Genomic DNA, 20,018 nt, shown 5'->3' with positions numbered 1-20,018 from the left:
CCATCTTATTGCACAGGTATTACTGAAGTAGGAAAGTGATAACATTAATAATGAAATTGAAGTATTTTGCATTAATATAGTTACTGATGGTATAACTTGTTTAAAACATGAGTGGATGCATTATATCATAGTTAGTAAAAGGTCAAAAGAACTAGGAAGAGCACTAAAAGTTACTACCCTGGTTACCTAAATTTTCTTTCATCTAATTTTCAAAGGATGAGGAAAAAAAATTGGTTTCACTTTTGGAGACTATAATAGGACATGTTTACTCACCTCTGATTTATTAAGACTCTTAATTACTCCAAAATATTCATTTATTATCTAGGTCTTAAAGGGGACAAAGAAAAGTTTATGTAAAATATTTACTATTATGTCAAACAGAACTTTTTGCTCCACTTTCTTCTTAAAATCATGCTCAGCTGAAGAAGATCCACGAGGCCATCCCTACACATCTTGGAGAAGAGAAATGGGGAGAGGAAGATTCTTCTTTCTTTGGACATTTCTTTTTAAGACGTCTAAGAACAAAGGGCCAGATCCAAATAGGAACAAATGGACTTAGTATGAGCTGAAATCTTGCAATTCTTATTCAGCTGGCTATCTCTGCATTTCGTTGGATTTATTTGCACAACGAACAGTGGAGGTCTTTTTTTTTTTTTTTTGTGATGCTTGGGGAATTATCTTTGGCTCACTTTCACAGGCTTTAGCAAGACAAAATGTCCACTGAAATCTTATCCTTGTGCCAAAACCAACTTTCGGGATGCTCAAATTGAACCAACTCAGATGGAAAATCACCTCAGAACAGGATCTTAGTGAAACTCTGAACATGATCCTATAAAAACTAATGGGTGCTCAGGTAAAAACAAATGCTTAGGCAAAAATGTTCCCTACAATGACATGTTTAGAAAACACCACTCAAAGTTATATTTACTATCCCATAGTTTTGATTGTGTAAAGACCAGTCTTTCTTTCCATAGATAATTCTTAGGCAAAATTAAACGCTGCTGGAAATTTAGAGTAAAAATAATGATGAATTATGCCTTTGTTAGTCCTCATTTGAAACTATGAAGAATTCAGCATTAAGAAAGCCACAAACAATAGCAAATAACCAGCAAAAAACCAAACCAAACCAAAAGAAAAACAACACCAAAACAATAGTCCTGAAGCATAAGCACTTAGTCATGATACTACCCATAGTAAATAATCCAGGGAAATTACTCTCATTTTTTTTCCATATCAGTACCTCTCTGATCTTCAAACTAGGAAAGTATGGAAAGGGAATGGAATGATTTGTGCTTCTTGACATTTGTTCTAAGCCTGCTGGAAAGTGCCGTCCTCAGGCTGAGGTCTCAAATCATCTCAGGTTTAAAGAAAACAATATTCAGAGCAACAAAGCACAGACCTGGGAAGTAACTGACCTGGTAGATCACCTTCATGTGAGCAGTATGTAAGTTTTGTAACTGAACATATACTATGGTAACACCAAGGCCTTTAAAGTACATAGAAAAAAAAAAAAAAAGGGTTGCTGAAGCTATTTTCATCATAAAACACACATAACATCATACATAAAACATACATAACATCTATTTTCATCATAAAACATACATAACAAGCCCTTGTTATTCAATATTTCTATATATATTTTTTGTCACATCTGAACAAAACACAGTCAGTGCAACCCAACTGTGTGCACAACAGTTGAAAGCTTTGAAGGTTTTCTATATGAGAAGCCAGTAGGAGGACTGTAAAATATGAAGCTTTCATAGAGATGGATAGTGAGTAGAGGAGTTGTTACTCTAAGGATTAGCTCCCATTGTCCTTCAAAGTTAATTTAGAAACTTATTCTTCAAACAACTGTTGCGATATCCTGAATATATCTCTAACTGGGAGTAAATCATTTTAACTGGAGAAGCAGTAGTAAATCCTAAGAAAACATTAATTATATTTTGCCAGAGGGTAAAGGGTACAAAATAGGTTTTTCTTCTGTTAGAGACACCAAGGCTTTTTTTAAGTGCAATGACCACAGCCAAAATGCATAAAGAGTTGCCATATTTAGAACACTGTCTTACAATAACATAGGTTTCTGATTATTTAATTAATTTATTTATTTAAGCCAAAAGTTTCTGAGTTTCATTGCAAGGAAAATGCTTCAGTAAAGATAGCCTGTTCTCCTTGCATTTGACAACTATATATGCATGCCAGAAATCTCTGCCAGACACTGCTTAATGCGATTAAATAATTAAAAAATATAAATATTCCGATTACTGACTAGCTATTTTGTTTCTAATCTGCTAAAAGAAGACTGGCAAGCAACAAGGGAAGAACAGATAAAAACACAGCATAGCCTCAACAAGCCCACTGCCTACCTTGAAATACTGCAGGGATTGTGGACTGAAATCCAATTATTTCCACTAAGGGACATGTATAGAACTAGCAGCAGCTGCACATAGCTTCTGTCTGCCTTTTACACTGGAATCTAAGTTTTAAAAGTATGCCTGCAGTGAAGCAGAGTCTTTTGTGAAAAAATGCTGGATTTCCCAGTACACTGAATGTGCCAAATTTCTCCATGGAGGCAAGGTGATGTTAATGTTGCTCCGGAATGGGAAACTTTATTCTTTCTGCAGCTGTGTTAGTACAAACTCTCTGCAGATTCAGGTAGGCTTCTCATCACAAACTCCCTGTTTTCATAGCTCTCCTCACAAGGAAGGACAATAAACCTGTGTGCATTCCCTGTGGCTCTGCTTCCCAAAGATCAAGAATCCCTGATCTATGAGCTTGATTAGGCAAGACAGTAGGTCTGGTTTAGATGAGGTATAAGCTGTGGAATTCTCAGAAAACAGGCTGAAATGGCTGTGAAGCCAGACGTGTTTCAATGAAGGAGTCTGTTTTGAATTATGCTTCCTATTAGCGGTAGATTTAAAAATTAGGGAACTAAGAGTAAACCTGGAACTCAACAAGGCTTAAAATAGGCCCGAGTCACAAATCTTACTGTGTGATGGGCTGGTCTTCACTGCAACAAGGAGGTCTTTAAGGAAAAAAAATAAGTAGAAAAAAAAAACTCCATAGTGACTAGAGTAGGGGGGATGGAAAATAGCAAAGGTAAGTTATTCTTCTCATTTTCTTTACTGGAACCCCAGGAAAGCTCATACAAATGGTAAACATATGGAAAAAATTATCAGGAAAAGTGATCTCAAAACAAAGACTACAACAGAGTTCAGGTGACACCTTTGACTTATTTCTGGAACAGAAATGGATGGAGCCATAAAGTCAACATAAGAAAGCAGGATTAAGATTAACCTGGAAAAGGGCAAGCAAATTAAACTGGAAGCCATTTTCCTGTTCCTCATGGCAGCTTCCCAAGACTGCACGTATGAAATGTGTAATTTAACATAAGCCCGAGGAGCCCTTGTTGCCAACTAAAGGAAATTAGTCAAACATCCTTGAAATAGGTGAGGAGTGGGCATTTATACACACACATAAGGCAAGATATAGATACACACATAAGAACCCAGATTCACATTCACGCTTATTTTAAAATTAGAGAACGCACTTGGAAATGATTGTGCAACGTTATACAGGTCAGTTAGTTAACTGCTCCGGTTTCAGTCAAGATGGCCATAAGATCAGGTAATAAAGCTATAGTGCTTTGAAAACTCCAAATTGCGCTCTGTAATTAAAAGGGATGCGAGGGGTCAGGAGAACACAATCCAACACAATGTCTAGATCCCATTGGGCACAGCTACATCACCCAAAGTAAGGAACTGTTTAATATCAAACTGATACTACTGCCAGCTGGGGTCAATATAGGTGCACTGGTGCAAAGGAGACGTTTTATAAATAGTATTTTTTTTTTCCATGCTTTTTTTCTCCTCCCCTACACTGGTAGGACATAGAGATGTACTAACATAAGTGCACCTCCAACACAAACACTGGTTAACAACACAGATAGAGCCCAAACCACCAAGGTCACAGTTTAGGAAGCACAGGACAACCAATGGATCAATCAGAGAGCGCCTTCCGGGCTCCCCATCCAATAGCCAACCTCTTGCGTGCCGCGGGGCGGAGGCGAGCTGACGACCACCGCTCAGCGCCATCTTTGGTTTTGGCACGAGGGGGAGGGTCCGCACGGCGTCCTTACGCAACACGACTTCCGGCAGAAGTCACGTGGACGGCGATCCCTCGTGGTGGGGGCGTTGCTCTGGGGGACGCCCAGCCGCGGCTGTAAACACAGGGATGGCGGAGGCGCACGCGCAGCTCTGGGGGGCGGTGCGCGGCGGGCGGGAGAAGCCCCGCTCCCCCGATACGAAACCCCGCCTCGTAGCTCCAAACACCGCCTTTTTGCTCCAAGCCCCGCCCCGGGGGCTCTAGGCCGTGCCGTTGCGACCGTGGGGCGGGGTTGCCGCTTCCTCCCCGGCGGGTCCGAGGCCGGGGCACGGCTCAGGCGAGTCGCCCGCGGGATGCACCCGCCGCCCGCAGGCATGCACGGCGCCGGTATACCCGAGGATGTCCGCGGCCTCTTGGCAGGTACGGTGGGCGGTAGGAGGGCAGGAAGGAGGGAGGGCTTCCCGGGAGGCGGGCGGTGGGGGGCGGGCCGTGACTGCCCGGTGCGGGCTGGGGCAGCCCCCGGCGCATGGTAAGACCCGCTCCGTGCTCCTCGTTCTCCCCGGGCGGCATCGTCTTCCTTCCGGGCCGCCGCTGTGGGCGCTGCCCAGGGCAGTGCTGTCCCGCAGCCGGAGTGGTGAGCAAGGCCCTGCTGCCGCTCGCTAGCCGCCTTGTTCGGTGCCTGTCACCAGCGGCGGGAGCGGGTGCGGTGTCCCTCGCTCAGCCCGGTCGATAGAGACACACTATTTACGGTGCCTCTCTCCAGAAGCTCTCGCAGTTCCCCGCTGGAAGCTGGCGGCGCCGGGGGTCGCTGAGCTGTTACTTGGTGTGCCCGGGCTCGCACAAGCGTGGCGGTGCGGCTGTGGTGTGATGGAGCGTCGTGAGGAGAGGGCTTCTCGCCCCGTAGGGTCACTGGCAGTGCCTTAGGGGGAGCTTCAAAAGGCTTCAGAATTCCCCCGTGAGCGGGAGAATCTCGCTCTTAAGAACTTCTTCTTTTGGCTCAGGAACTTGCGCAGTTCTGTCAAAGCCATTCAAGTTAACCGTGCTTCTGTAAAGCTCGTCTCTGGAAGGAGTGCTCAGCTACGAAGCAGGGCACCCTCTGGAACCTGATGCAACTGCTCGCCTTTGGGCACAGTGCAGTTCTTAAACCCGTTGGTGGTAAGAGTTAGCACTGAACTGCTTTGCTCTTATCTTCCATTCTTATCTTGAAAGTACCTCTGCCAGCTCTCCTGAAGGGCTGTAGTAACCACTGACCATAAGTATGTTATTTGGAGGTCGCGTTCTTTCTGTAGCAAAACCAACATGAAATGCCACTGGAAGGAGAGCTTCTGCTGGCTTATTAATTAGGAACCCAACCCCTGCTAATAGCAATGAAAAGGTTAGCCTTAATGGCTTTTACCCAGCCCTTGTAGTTTCCATGGTGTTAGTGTATTTGCAACTTGCAGTCATGTGAAGTTTTCGTTTGTGTAAGAGCTACTTTCACTTGGTGAAGTTGCTTGCAGAAACCTCTGGAGGAGGGTGGTATCATGCAGCTGATAACTACATGGTAATTCCAAACTGCAGCTTGTCTCCGCTGTACACCTGGCCATTTGCTCAGCTTCATCCTGTCTGCTGTGGAAAGAGCAATATGGAAGCTGGTGTTCCAAAGTGAAGGTGGCAACACTTGCTTTCACTCAAGAGGGGTGTGCATAAACTCATTGCAATCAGTGGCCCAGGTTATACGTCAGTATCACATGATTGTGCAGTCTTTTTCATTATTACAGTATCATAAACACTACGTAATAAGTACCTATAACTGTAACAGTATTTTTCACTTAGTTTACATTCGCATGTGATTTTGTTTTGGGACTCGATGCAAATCAGAAACCTAATGGAGCGGAGATATTGGGGGGTGAATAATGGTTTGTAACTTTAAATCCTTACTTGCAGAATTATTAGGGGGAAACAAATGGAAGGATAACTGTGGTTATGCAGTGTAAGAATTCAATCCTTTTCTGTTTTCACACGGCAACAACTTTATACAGTTAGTGTGTTAGCTTCTCTTGGTGTTTTTTTAGTGTTATGAGGAAAGCTGCATGCAAGTTAGAAATTAGAGTAGTTCAGTCTCTATGAGCAGTTCATTCCTGGATACACATAGGTTCTGGTAATCCTTAATTGTACAGTGCCCTGCTTCTTCTAGCCCGAACTATTAATGTGCTGAAGATTTATGGTAATGGAGGAAGGAAGAGAGCTGTGTAATATCTTTACTATTCATTAAGCAACTCTTGTACAATACAGAGTCTGCAGTGAATAGATACTTATTTCTGCATGCTCTTCTTCAGGCATGCTTCTTAATGTATTATTTTAATGGCTCACAGGTATTGATTCAACACCTCTTTGAGATGAGTGAATATTGTTTTCCCGTCGCTAAAATTAGTGTAATAAACAAGATGTGATCTGAGGTCACAAAAATAATCAATGGTGGAACAGAAGTGAAATTGAAATTCACCTGCCTCCATGCTGCCCTGGCTTCTCTAGAAAGTAACACCAGTCAGATGTCTTTATTCAGTGGCCATTACAAGTGCCTGGCACTTCTTCATATCATATTTTGTCAAGAACATGCAGTTTGTGCCTAGCGCCGTGCACCCTCTTTTAGCCCAGTGTTCACATGGCAGTAAGGCAGCAGCAGATTCAAAATCTCATGAATATTGTACTGTTTCTCAGACTTTTTTGCCATTTTTTTCCAACTGCCACAGCAAGCGGAGCAGTGATCATATGGATTTCTTTATCCCTGCTTAGCCTTGATTGATTGTTGGAGTAGTGTCCCCCCCATGCTGAACAAGTAGGGGTCCTACTGGAAAACATGCTAAGTGCTCCTGGAGTTAAACATGGCGATAATGGGAATAAACACACCAGGGGATGAATTAGAGTTGCACAGGAGGCTTTTTGACTTGTGAGTGCTTTACTTTGAACCTAAACAATATTATATCTTTAATGCAAAAACAAATTCTGTCACACGTGCTGGCAGGGTCACTGTGGCTGCGTGTCAGTGGTGCTGAAATGTTCCAGGCAGAAGCACAGCTTGAGCTCAGAGCTAACCACATCACTTGGAAGAGAAGGAAGCTGTTTCTGTGAAGTTGAAGGGGGAAGGTCAGTGAGGCAATGAGCTTTTATTGCAGAGGTTGTTGGGGTTTCACAATCCTGACCTCTCCTCCGGCTTGCTTAGGTAGCAGGAAGGGAAACGCTGGGGGCAGAATCAGGATCCTCTGGTCACGGGTGGAAGGGTGAGGGGGGAAAAAAGCAAACTGCAAAATGACTATCTCCTGCTTCACACCTGGGAGGTGTGAGGTAGTGTGTGTGATCTCCTCATTTCCTTCCACGTCTCTGTACCTTTTAGATGATGCCCAAGCCTTTGCAATTCAGCGAGTGAGGCCTACTGTACCTTTTGAAAAGATGCCCTCAGTTGTTTGTATGTTCAGGATCTTTCTGCGGGTGTTTGGCAGAGTGGGACATTGCTTGCTGTGTTTTTTTTCTTGCAGTCCAACTATTACTGGTTATGTAGATCGCTGAAGGCCTGCTTGCTTTTATTTTTTCTTACTACTTGATGCACACAGTAAGCTTTGGTTTCCTTAGCAGAGATAGATTTCAGAGGGTGTTTTCTTCCCTGGAGGCATGGTTTGCTTTTCCTCCCATAATGTAAATCGGGCTGGTTCCTTCAGTCATTTTGATTGGGATGTTGCAGAGGTTGAATTGAAGGAGTTGAGAATATATTAAAGAAGTTTTTGATATTGTTATGATCTTTATATATGTTTATAGCATTTACATCTTTTCCTTCAATCTTTGTAATATCTATAACTATACTACGGGTTTTTCTTTCAGTTCACCTTTCACATTCCACAGCATTTCTAGTTTTAGTCTTCTGTTTTCATATACTAAAAGTTTTAAAGATTTATTTATTTTTAACTCAGGAAAATGGAACAAAAACTCTTTAGCCCATATAGACTGGGACATAATGTTCCATGTCCTTTTTTTTCTTGTTCTACAAATAAATCCCCCAACATCTCAAAGCTGAACAGAAACCTCTTCTTGTCTTAGAGACTGTTTCCACCCAGACATAATTCAGTTTCTAAAAATATGTAGTCGTATAGTCCGGATTGCCTTATTTCACTGTGATTTCTTTAAATGTGAGCTCATATTAATATATATTTTTTTTACCTGCTTGTTTAGTGACATCCTGAAAACAGAACGTAGAACAGGGCAAGGTGAGAGAGCTGTGAGATTGTGGATCCAGTGCATAACTTGATAAGGTTTACTTATGCTTACCTTTTGTTATTGTGCACTGCACCGGTTATGTTTACTCTTGATGCCCAGGAGCAACTAACAGTCCTTTTTGACCTCCTTGTCAGCTGTTGCTGGACTTGCTCCTTATGCTCCCGTGGTAAGAACGATCACCTAGGTACACCATAGCTCTTCTTCATTGGCTGACTCCATTTTTAAAAGGACAGTCTTGTTTAAAACTCGTCTCTTCTATGGTTTAAAGTATCCTTTTCATGTTTCTTTGGCTTTGGTGAATGCCTGTTCTTGCTGAAGAATCTGACTTTGCAGGATAAACCAGAGTGGTTATAGCAGACATCTAAGTAGATGGGTATTTACAGTTCTGGTAATGTATTTGTATTCGAATAGTAATAGAATAAGAATAGAAACATAGAGGTGAAAAACTGCACAGAGGCATTCCTGGTAAGAAATAACCTCCAGTGATTTGAAACATAGTTCAACTGTCTCTGCCGTAAATTTGAGAGTAAGTGTCATATATGGGTGATAAAAATGGCATAGGCTATTTTTTATGTACTCATTATTCACTTAGTTTGTCTTTTTCAATTAACGTGGAGTCTGTCTTTCTCATCTGACTGGGTTTACGTTTCTTTCGTAATCATATGTCAACAAACCACAAAAGATGCAGCATCATGTAGCATACAGTGTAAATCTTCAGGTTAATCCTTAACATTTTTTATTATAGTTCATTTGGAATCACTTTGCAACTTGATCATGATTTGTACTGGTGTAGTTTATTCAGGATAAGCTTAATGCGTTACAGCTTGGTATTTTCTCACCTCTTTAATGGAGAGAGATGATGTTCAACTATGTGGTCAGTGAGATTAATGTCACTGATGGCAATTTTATTTCACTTCTTTTAGGAGCTATCTTGTTTTTACTTTTATGTTTACTTCATTTGGGGAGTCTTAGCAGCTGAGGTGTACTTCTGCTTTCTAAATCACTAACAGAAATTGTTGAGTGTCAGTGTTTTTCAATGTATTCGCTATTTGTGACAACAAGGCCAGGTAGCCTTGCTTTGGAGATCAAATGTGCAACAGTTTCCAAAGGTGTTCCTTTCCAGGACTTTGTGCTACAATGGATCAACGTGATTATTTTTAAGCATCCCGGAGTCAGTCACTTTTATTCTACATCTGTTTCTGTATTGCATTTGTATATATCTATTTATATTTATATATAGCTTTTTTAGCAAGCTCTGGAGAGAAATGTTTGAGTAGTTGGGAGGGAAGGAGGAGAGAGCAAAAGGAAGATCCTCAAATATTTCTTGCTTCCCAGTAAGCCAGATTTATGCGCAGGGACACAGGCAGTTACAGGTATTGCTTGATAATTTGTCTCTGGGCCTACTCTGTATTGATGACTTGTACAGGAAGCTTGAAATCTGATGAATTAATTGCTTTCTAATGCTAGACTCTGTAAAGCAGGAGGAGAAGTGGCAGTCTGTTTGATGTTGCTTGCATTTGAGAAGTGTGTGCACACAAATGTGCCTAGCTTGCAGCTACCTTCAGGGATAACTGTCCTGCCTTCCAAAATACCCTGGTTTGTGGCCAGCTCCTGTCTCTTCCTATCCTGAACATGGAATAGAGGGATTGGAGGAGGCTGGTGGTTCTGTGCATTGTTCTGCTGACCCACTGTTCCCTCCTGGTGTGACAGGGAGAGCATCTGCCAGGTGACCCCATGCAACTGTCTCTCATCACATAGCAGATGTGTGTCTAGCCCTGAACCATGAGGACTTGTTTGTACCAGATCACCTAAAGGCGCACGTTCATTCCCTGCCGTGTGTGTGGAAACACATCTGTCATATAGTTATCTGTCAGTGGTATGAGCTCATCAGGTGTTGAAGGGATGACTCATATTCTGGTAATGTAATGCACAATGTTTTGGTTATCTGCAGAAGGTGGGGGGAAAAGAGAGACCCAGGCCATGGTCTGTGAGAGCCTGTTTAGCCTACCTTGACACAAAGGTTCCGTGCTAAGGATGTATGTTTGTTAACTGCAACTGATGATTTCTTCATTAAGGATGGAAAACAACATAATTTATGATTAGTGCTCTTAAATACAGTGCTTGCTTTGGGCTAAAAGTCCACAGTGTTTTTGAGATGTCTGATTTCTGCTTTTCTTAAGGGAAATAGCCCCAGAGACTTGAAACTTGGAAAACTTGCAGTGTTGTCTGTTTATAATCATTGAAGAAAGGAGAAACAGAACATTGTTTAATAATGGAAACAAAAACAGTCTGAAACCTTTTCCTCTTAAGAGGAATGCAGGTGAAAACAAGATGAAGATGACCTTTCAGCTTTTGTTGGTTGTATGAAGTCACCATTGAGCCTTGAACTATGTGAGGCAGTTGAAGAGAGCAAAGCTTTGTTGTTGTGTGACTTCTCATTTGTTTGCAACCTGCATTGGCAGAGCACTTTGTGAGTGGATCTTTTCAATTGGATCTTTCAGTTCTGTATCTGCTTCATTTCTTTAGGCAAATAATTTCTCTGGGGTGTGGTTCAGACAGAGTTGAAATAATGAGCTTTCAGAAACAGAGCATTAAGTACTAATTTCAGGCCATTTAACAATTTAACATGCAGGCTTAAAAACTTTAAGAAATGTTGAACAGGTTTCAGGATGTATTTCTCTTTGAATCTCTGTTATTTTCAATGGAAACAGTTAACTGAGCAGCCTGGTCTCTGGTGGTAGTACGCCCTCTGCAATGTGTGCTGTTAAATAGCTGCTAAGTTTGGTAGAAACACTGAATAGGAATGCATCATTTTGTTCATTCATTGCTGGGGAACCAGTGAGAAAAACTGCTTATAAATCAGGAACCTTTTGTATGTTATTTAAAAAAAATTGTCAACGAGTGTACTGAAGCAGAAAGGAGCTGCATTTACACTCAGGTTCCAATGATTAGTGGCTTAAACCTTCATTTTTTAGCACAACATTAAACTGGTTTAGAGAGGGGAGAGAGAGGTTTTGATCATCCTAAAGAAGGAAGAGCAAATTAGTGATGAGATCAGCCTTGAGATATGGACACATTTTGCTGCTTCAGTGTGATGTTCTGTCTGAAGTTCACCATGTGAGACTTGTATCTGTCATACCAAAGTCCAGAGTTCTGTTCTTATTCTAAGGCAAACTGCTTTGAGGAATGCTGTAGGCATTAACAGAACACTCCTTTACGTGAAGCCAGTGATGAAGAATTCTCCGAAAGCTGGGACTGTTTCTCATATACTCAGGGAGGAGTACAGGTGGTGAGCTAATAATCATAACTTAGATTTCCTTGCTTTTTGTCCAGAGGAGCTTACAATAAGTGACTCACCTAATGTGCATCTGGCACATCAGGAATGGATTTACAGTGCTAGATCAGGAAATGGCTTTAGCAAGATGTGCATCAGTCTGCGTAATAGTCAGTAGTTAGGAAAATGCATGATATGATAATGTATTTTCAAATATATAGCTGCTTTGGCATACTGTTACAGATACGTGCATGTCAGGTCTTCGTATTTTGGGGATGTGATGAATCAATCTATGTTTATGCCTTCTGTGAACACAGGTAAGTGACAGCATTCCATGGTGAGTGTGGTGTATTCTGTCTGGGGTCACCTAAACTTGTTTTGAACTTGTTTTTCAGCCTCATGGGACAGGGAAGTCATTGGCATCCCAAGGATGTCTTATCTGTAAATGCTGCTGCTTAGAGACAAACTTGTGAGGAGCTTTTGCATGCTTGCTGTCTCTCTGTCCGTCTCCCTCTCCTCCAACATAGTATCTTCTTTTACTGGAATATGGGAAGATCTGCTTTTGCCCTGTACCTCCGTGGATGAAAATTCTTCAGTATTTCTGCTTTTAAAGTCCAAGCTTTTCCAAAAAAGAAGAGGTGATGTGATTAGTCCTCAGGTTTTTAAATCTCTGCAGTACATCTAAGCTAAGGACTGATAATTCTTCCTTACGACAATTAGCCTGGTTTCTCTTCCCTCCTGTGCCCCTTAATTTTCTCAACATTAGTGGTTATAGAAAGCTCTGACAGTCAGTACCTGAGATGGTGGCGTTCTCAGCTGGGTTTTGAGCTTTTCCATGAAATTGTGAAGCCCACTGAATTTAAAAGTAGACTTCAGAGGCCAAGTTTGGTGATTAGTTAGTGCCTGAAGATTACTGCGTAAGCATTGCTCCTTATGTATAAATCCATATAATTGCTCTAAACGTTCACATGTTGTTGCTGAAATAGAACTTAGAAGCAGCTGTCAGATTTTTGAAATAAATGCATAAAACTATGAAGGAACCAATATTTAATCAGAATGGCCCTTCCAGAGAGAAAGGTTGGTCTGTATTGAAAAATCTTGTTGGGTTTCACTGAACAAAAACTTAGCAGTTTTGGTTTCTGCTCTCAAGTAGCAAAGGTATCAGGACTTTTGACCTAAGGAGGGTTTTGTGTCTGTCTGGGCCTTTACTTGCTCCCTTGGAATTTATGAAGATGTGTGAAGATGTGTAGATTTTCTGTGTGTTAGGACAAGATGTTTTCATGTATGTTTGGCTTACAGCATAGAGGCTGCTGGGGGATGAGTCTGGATGATTCATTAATATAAGCTCCAAATGCCTTGCCTTCTGGCCTTTTCAGAAGCAGTGTCAGTTCTATGAGTTTTTCTTTTGTCTTTGAATCCGCTTTGGAAAATGTGCTGGGGAAGCGTCTCCTTCTGTCTTGCAGGGAGTGGGAACACACTGTTATTCAGAACTGTGAGAACTTATTAAAACATGAAGTCATTGCCACATCTTGTGAAGACAGTGAGTCTATCTAAGTAGTAATACTGTGGTAAATTATTTATAAAGTGTGAAATCTTTGTAATGGCTGTGCTAGTGTTTTCAAAGAGTAACTTTTAACTTTCATGCAACTTGAAAGGAAAAGGATGACTTGTTTCTGTTGGGCTTCTGGTCTATAGTGAGACAAAAGCAGGCAATTCAAGCTGACTTAATGTCTTTAAAATGTGATTTGTTGAGTGTGAACATTTGAGCGCTTAATTGTTCTTGTATTCCTATTGTGAAACATCTCATCTGACTTGAGAAGTTACAGAACTAAAATAGAACTAGCCGTATCTGCTTGCATGTACACAGATTATGCCAAAGTGTGTATGTGGGGGAAGTGTCTCTGCAGAGGTGTTTGTGACTTATATTTGTTTCTACTTCTCGAATGAATAGGTGTTAACCGTGCAGATGAGAAGCTGAAATTAACGAGCGACTTTTTTGTTGTTTTAGTAGTAGTTCTGCTTTTCAATTTTCTGGGTAGCCATACCTTGATTGGTAGCCACATGAAGTTATTTCAGTAAATACAGGCAATTATTTTTCTAACCAAGAAAACATACTACTGGAAGACTTGAACTCACCGAAATTCTCAGTCATTGCGCTATTTTTGTCCTGTGCAGTGGGCGATTACTATATTACAGTGAACCACAGTAACGTTAATGGGATACTTTGATTCTACATCCCTATATAGAGTCATCTTCTGCATTAGAATAAAACGAATGCAACACAGATTAAAATTTTGTGATTCTGCAAGCATGCTTGAAGTTAAGCACATATGTGTGTCTCGACTATTTCAATGTGGTTATTATCATGCTTGCTTAATTGTTTGCCAGGTTAAAACTTTGGATATGAACCTTAGTCATGCAAGGAACTGAGAGGCAGTGAGATCATTTGGAAATACTGGAACCAATAAGTGACCTGTATTAGTGGCTGGATAGCCATTACTGCTGGATAGCCATTACTGCTGTAAGAATGAATTGCTCAAACATTTTTGTAGCGTGATCTGAAATAACACGGCAGTAATACGTGCATAAAGGCTATATCCATGTTTTAGCTCCATCCCTTACTTTAGGTGATGGAAAGTAATTGTTGTAGCACTGCAATTTATTGGGGCTTACTTGGCGTAATTAAGTGAGCAAGAATCAAATGTCACCATAGGATTTGCTGTGCTAAGCATAAGTAGATCAGAGAACAAATTGTATCCCATTTAGAAAAGGGAAAGCCCGTTAACTGTGCTGGGTGTAGGCCTGAAAATAATTTTCTTCATTTCTTCATAGTAGTGGCTTGGCAAACTCATTATAACACTATGTATCCTTACTGAGGTGTGCATCTTTTTCTTCATTTTCTGATTTAGATGTCGACACATTTATTTCCCAAACCCTAAAAGGAGAAAATCTGTCCAAGAAAGCAAAGGAAAAAAGGGATATTCTTCTTAAGAAGATAAAAGATGTTAAGGCAAGGTAAGTGAGCTTTGTGGGTTTAATATGTTATGAAGTATCTTATGTGTAATGCAGTTTTTTTTTTAAACAACCTTTTAATAATCACTGGCAATATTATCTGTTTAGGTCCTAGTTTGTCAAATAATCTGTTTGGGTCTAAGTCTTTCTATCTTGATGAATCTGCTAGGATTCAGTAAGAATTGGGAACGTAAGGATTTGTCACATTTGAGTTGTGGTCGGGGCTCAGAAGACTTCAGCAAGCTTGTTACTTAGAGTTTACCTTCACCTCTGCTTTGGTGAGATTTGTTAAAATATGGGAAATACAATGTGTAGAAAGTAGGCATGAGCTTCCTTTTGCCATCCTCAGCTAGTGTGAAGCAGCACTATTGGATGCTGAGTTTGCACTACTGCACAGGTTTGTTCAGCTCTAATAGGAAGTTCAAACAAAACTGGAAGCTGGCTGTAGGTGGTTTGTTTCAACAATATTTAGATATTAAAGTACTGTGGCAGACCAAGCAGTGATTTTTTTTGGTTTGCTTTGAAATTTAGTATGTTTTCAGACTCAGTTATGTTGTAATTTAACATTAGTAAAAACAATTTGTCTGAAGGGATTTGGCTGTAGTTTATATGCTACGTAAATGTTCTTTGCAAAATCTCATTCTTCCAACTCAGATCTACTAGCAGATAATTCAATACTTGCAATTCATTTCTGAATGCTGTTTCGTGTCTGTTTTCCTACATTGGGTGCCTACTAAGCTATACTTTGTCATGCTCCTGCATCTGTGGCCACTTGGTTACAGTTTGAAACACAGCACAACCATCTGGCAAGGGCGTTGTTCGCAGTGTCACACAAACTGTGGGAAGACATGATATGTGCCTCAATATTTTGTAATTGAAAATTTGTGTGCATTTGATTCGGGCTGTAAATGCTTATAGAAGTACTTTCTCTCTCTTTTTATTTAAGGGAGCAGGATTTTGTCTGTCTCTCTCTTTGTGCTTTCTCTTGGGATTATTGAGCTGACTGGGACTGTACAGATGAGTTGCAGATATAGCACTGCTGACTTGTTTTCTTCTATCTTATGACTCAGTCTATTTTTTAATGAGGATGAAGTATCGAAGGTGGGAATCTGCATTTAGGAGCTCAGCTGCCACTGAGTTCTTTCCTGTTTATTTATATGACCCTGTGATTTCACGTCTTATTTTAATTTCTAATTTATCCCTTGTCTCCACTAATAGTACTCACTCTTGGCAGCATTGTGCTGTTCATGCAGGATACAAAATATGTGCATATTGTTATAGTCTTTACATCCCGCATGTTGCGCCGTGCCTAAGTACTGCTGCTACTTGCTATGCGGGATTTCTTAGATTTGGCCTTTTATCTATGTTTGTATTTCTGTCTCTTATCTGTAGAGCGTTCCTTTCTCTCCTAATTCCTTGTAAGCATCCCCTTTCTGACTAGCCTGATAAATGCACCACTGCTTATTGTCCATATAGATGGTCTTGGCAGCTGCGTTTTATTTGCTGGTTGCTTCTGGTGAAACCTTTCACACAAATACGTGCTTCTTGAGTTGCCATTTTACATAACTTTGCTGTGATTATTTATCCTTATACCTCCAAGTGTATCCTAAGATTGTTTTGTTTCTGAAGAACATTTCTTCCTGATGGGATGATATTTTCTTAGGTGACGTATTGATCTCTTTGTATTTTGAAATGATTTTACATTTAAGCATGCATCAGCTTTTAATTTATGCTTAATTATTAATACTTTTCTTTGGATTTGATAGAATGCTGCAACTAAAACAACGCTTTGTATATTTTTTTTCTTGCTGACCTACTGTGATATTTTTAGGGTAGGCAATAGTGGGTTTTACTTAGGAATTTTTCAAATAATTTCAGAAATCTTTTCAGCAAATCAGATGCTTTTGTATGTTTATGTGATAAGATATCTGAGTAGATGTATACACCTAGAACAGGCTGCCTTATCTGGTTTTGGTTTTGTTTGACTTCCTTAAAATGACTAAGCATTCTCTCTACTGCGCAGGTAAAAGGAAGATTCATTTTAAATATAAAAAGCTTAGCCAAGAATAAAGCTATGGAAAAGTTTCAGCACTAAGTTTCAACCACAGAAGTTGCAGAAAACTAGGAATCATTTTATACTGTTTGTATTACTGTGGATTTGCTAGTGTGTATTGCATTATGTCGTTTCTTCTTCTTTTGCAGTTACCCTCAAGAATTCCAGGATAAAGGTAAATCTCGTGCATTTTTTTTCCCCCACTGTAGTATATTTTTACTCCACGACAGACTGTCATACTGGTTTTTAAACACTCAAGCGTGAGTTGCTTGGCCGAGGCCGCTAGCTCCACCTGCTGAGGGAAACAGCAAAGAGCTCCCACGTTTTAGTTCTTGCTGAGCCATCGCTGGGTTCATTTCCTTCCTTAAAAGCCTCTGAGAATGCTTAGAAAAGAGTGAAGGTTAGGAAAAAAACCTCAGAATTTAATATAAACGGAGCTTGTTACTTCTGATATAATTAGAGCTTAGCATTGCATGTGACTGTGTGATGCAGGTGTTTTTTTTGTTGTTGTTGTCTTTTTCCTCCAGAGAACATATATACAAAGTAATCTGCTCGGGAGATAAAATGTTAACAGAGATAGTTTATTTCAACCTCTTTTCTTAATAGTGATTACAAAAGTCTTCAACTCCGTAGTGGTATTTCTTTAACCTTTTAATAGGCTCAGCTAGTGGCAATATGATATTGGCTTTCGAATCCTCAGTGAATGGATGTTTTCGTAGTGTAGCAGGATCCCAGACCTTTGGTTGGAGAGGAGACGATTTAGTGTGCTGGTAATGAAAACTGAAGTGTGGGTTATCTGTTATCTTCTTGTGGATTTAAGACAAAGCTGCCCAGCTCAGTTCAGAAAAGACTTAGGAGTTTGTTGCTACAGTGTTCTATTTTGTAACTAAACCTGGAAGGGCTCTTATTTCCATGATGCTAATTCTTGAGGTCATGACCTATAGCCTGTGGATGCTGGTATGAGGGTCACAGTGTGAGGTCAAAAAAGCCTGTGCGAAGCTCCACATCTTGCACTGGCTGGGGAGCTTTTGGAACTGGGAGGTTCAAATGTGTGGGCTACTTTCTGCCTCCTGATAAAGTGAAAGAATGTAAAGTCATACTCAGGCAAATAAAGTTATAGCAAGGCACAACAGGTCCATACATCTCTTACTGCTTTTTAAGTCAAGTTATAGAGGTCTAACAGCTCAGCAGAATGAGAAAATGCAACTTCTCAAAGTTTGCCAAGGTTTTGTAAATTCAATCTGTGATTCTTGAAAAAGTTGTGTTAATATTGTTGCTATTTTTTTCTATGTTGCACCTGAGCACGCTTACAGAAGTTCCTCTCTTCCCCTTTCTGCCCAACAGAATTAGGGGTGGAAAAATTAAATGTTATTTTATGAAGCAAATGACTAATGTGAAAATAGGTGAATGGCTGTTTAATTGCAGTACACCTGTCTTTTTTTGCAAATATTCTTTTCAGAAGTTGATAGAGAGTCACAGACTTAAATATCTATTAAATGTGAGAATTATCTACAGAGAACAGAGTTGTTTTTTTTGTAAGCTCAAGAATTTCCTAACGTATTTACTTTCTTAATTGGTAACTTGATTCGGAATTTCTTCTGCAATTCAAAAAAGGATTATGGAAGATAAAGTTTTCTTATCTCCAGTAAAATGTGCGATTTAATTGATGTAGTTTGTAATTGTTACTATAAAGATTGTTCTGATTTCTCTGGAAATTGTATTCAGTTTTATTGTTTTTATTAGAGTGTATCTGCTTCCAAAGACGGATATATTGCTGTTTTAATTTAACTTTCATAATGTATCTCTTAGGTTCAAATGCTGTAACTGTGTACAGATGGTAAAGCTGGTAAATGCTGACATTTTAGATTTGCTTTGGTGTTTGTTAATAAAATGAGAAGACTGAAGTTACATCATTTTCTGCAAACAAGGATAAATTTCTTCAAATTCTTTTGTATTTATGTGCATGGATATGAAAAATTCATGGGAAGTGTGAGCCTGCTCGTATTTGCAAAATATTTGAGGGAGTGTGGTTGAGAGGTATGAACTGTCAGTATAATCCCTGGAGATCAGGAAGTATATACTAAACTTTATTTGGCAGTGTTATTTTTACTTAAGGCCTGTGCAAATTAAGCGTGACTCATGTAGGTGTAGAACAAAGTGCTCATCGCACGGAGGTGAGCAATTGGATTCTGTGCCAGCTACTGGAGTAACAAAGCAGTGACAGCAGCTGAACAAGGTCAACTTCTGTGCACATTCCATACCTATTTGCACACCTTCATGTTGGAAAAATGGAGACTAGAAGATTTAAAACTGAGATGGCTGGTTATCTTCTCATTTCTTCCCTGCTTCCAGAGAAAGAAGAAATACTCTCAAAATATAAAGTGAAAAAGAAATGGTGGTGGAAGAAGAAATGGGGTCACTGTTCTGAAAGGAAATATGAAGGGGGGAAAAAAAAAGCAACTTGCTGCCATGCACATTTAAAACTCGTATTTGCTGTTTGTTGTAGCAAATTGCTCCATTTCTTAATGCAAATAATAGTCTTTTTTTGTAGCTGAAAGGGTGAGGAACTATTTCTGCTGTGTAGTATCATCACCTTGTATTAATTATCATATACTGGCTGTCTCCAAGAGTTCTGTGTGTTGTGATCTGTCATAATTCCAGTGTCATCCAGAAGATTCTTTCAATGACTGAAAGAAGTGGACTAACATTTTCTCTATTCTTATATTTCCCATAAAATATTATGAAATGGGACTCTGGTTTCTCAAACTGCAGCTCTATCAGCTTATAAGTTGTTCCACAAACATGCTCTGTGGACATTGGCTTGTCACTCCACTTTAGTTCGTTATTACTTGTTCTCAAAGTTCTACTGGCTTTCCACATAGTGACTAGTCTGTTTGTCCAAGACGTTGTATGCGAGCTCTTGTTGTATGGGCTTTTGCCACTAGCATACAGAATCTCACCTTCAGAAAGATGAGACTAGAATAGTTAAAATAACAATTAGGAAAGTGAAAGTAGAAATGGAAGAGCCTGGGAGTAAGTAGAACCAGGCTTCTTAGAACTGAAATTCTCATGTGTATCTCAGCCTTTAAGAAAGGGCATCTACTTCTTTACAGCCAAATAGATGAAACAGAGCACTTTCTTGCATCCTCTTAAAAATAAGCCTTTTCTCTTTGTTTCTGCCTTTTTGATCATTAAGTAAACTAGCAAATACATCTTCAGTACCCAAACACTAAGAAAAGAGGAGCTCTTTATGGGATGTGGATGTATGTGAAAATATAAGATGTTAAATTCATGGCACAGGAAAATAGATAACATATCAGAAAATTCAAT

General features: G+C 40.0%; 1 protein-coding gene across 1 annotated transcript in view; it reads left to right on the top strand.

Annotated features, from left to right (window-relative positions):
- The first annotated feature begins 4,073 nt into the window (after positions 1–4,073).
- Positions 4,074–20,018, top strand: part of SKAP2 (src kinase associated phosphoprotein 2) — a 108,767-nt gene continuing 92,822 nt past the window's right edge. Inside the window, exons 1-3 of the mRNA XM_072330203.1 lie at positions 4,074–4,521; positions 14,533–14,638; positions 16,838–16,863. Coding sequence (XP_072186304.1) covers positions 4,455–4,521; positions 14,533–14,638; positions 16,838–16,863 — 199 coding nt within the window. The 5' untranslated portion in view covers positions 4,074–4,454. The remainder of the gene's footprint in view (positions 4,522–14,532; positions 14,639–16,837; positions 16,864–20,018) is intronic.

Source organism: Excalfactoria chinensis, chromosome 2 (assembly GCF_039878825.1).
Source record: "Excalfactoria chinensis isolate bCotChi1 chromosome 2, bCotChi1.hap2, whole genome shotgun sequence".
NCBI classification, from domain to species: domain Eukaryota; kingdom Metazoa; phylum Chordata; class Aves; order Galliformes; family Phasianidae; genus Excalfactoria; species Excalfactoria chinensis.
Note: the sequence above shows the minus strand (reverse complement) of the source record. Positions and strands in the feature narration are given on the sequence as shown.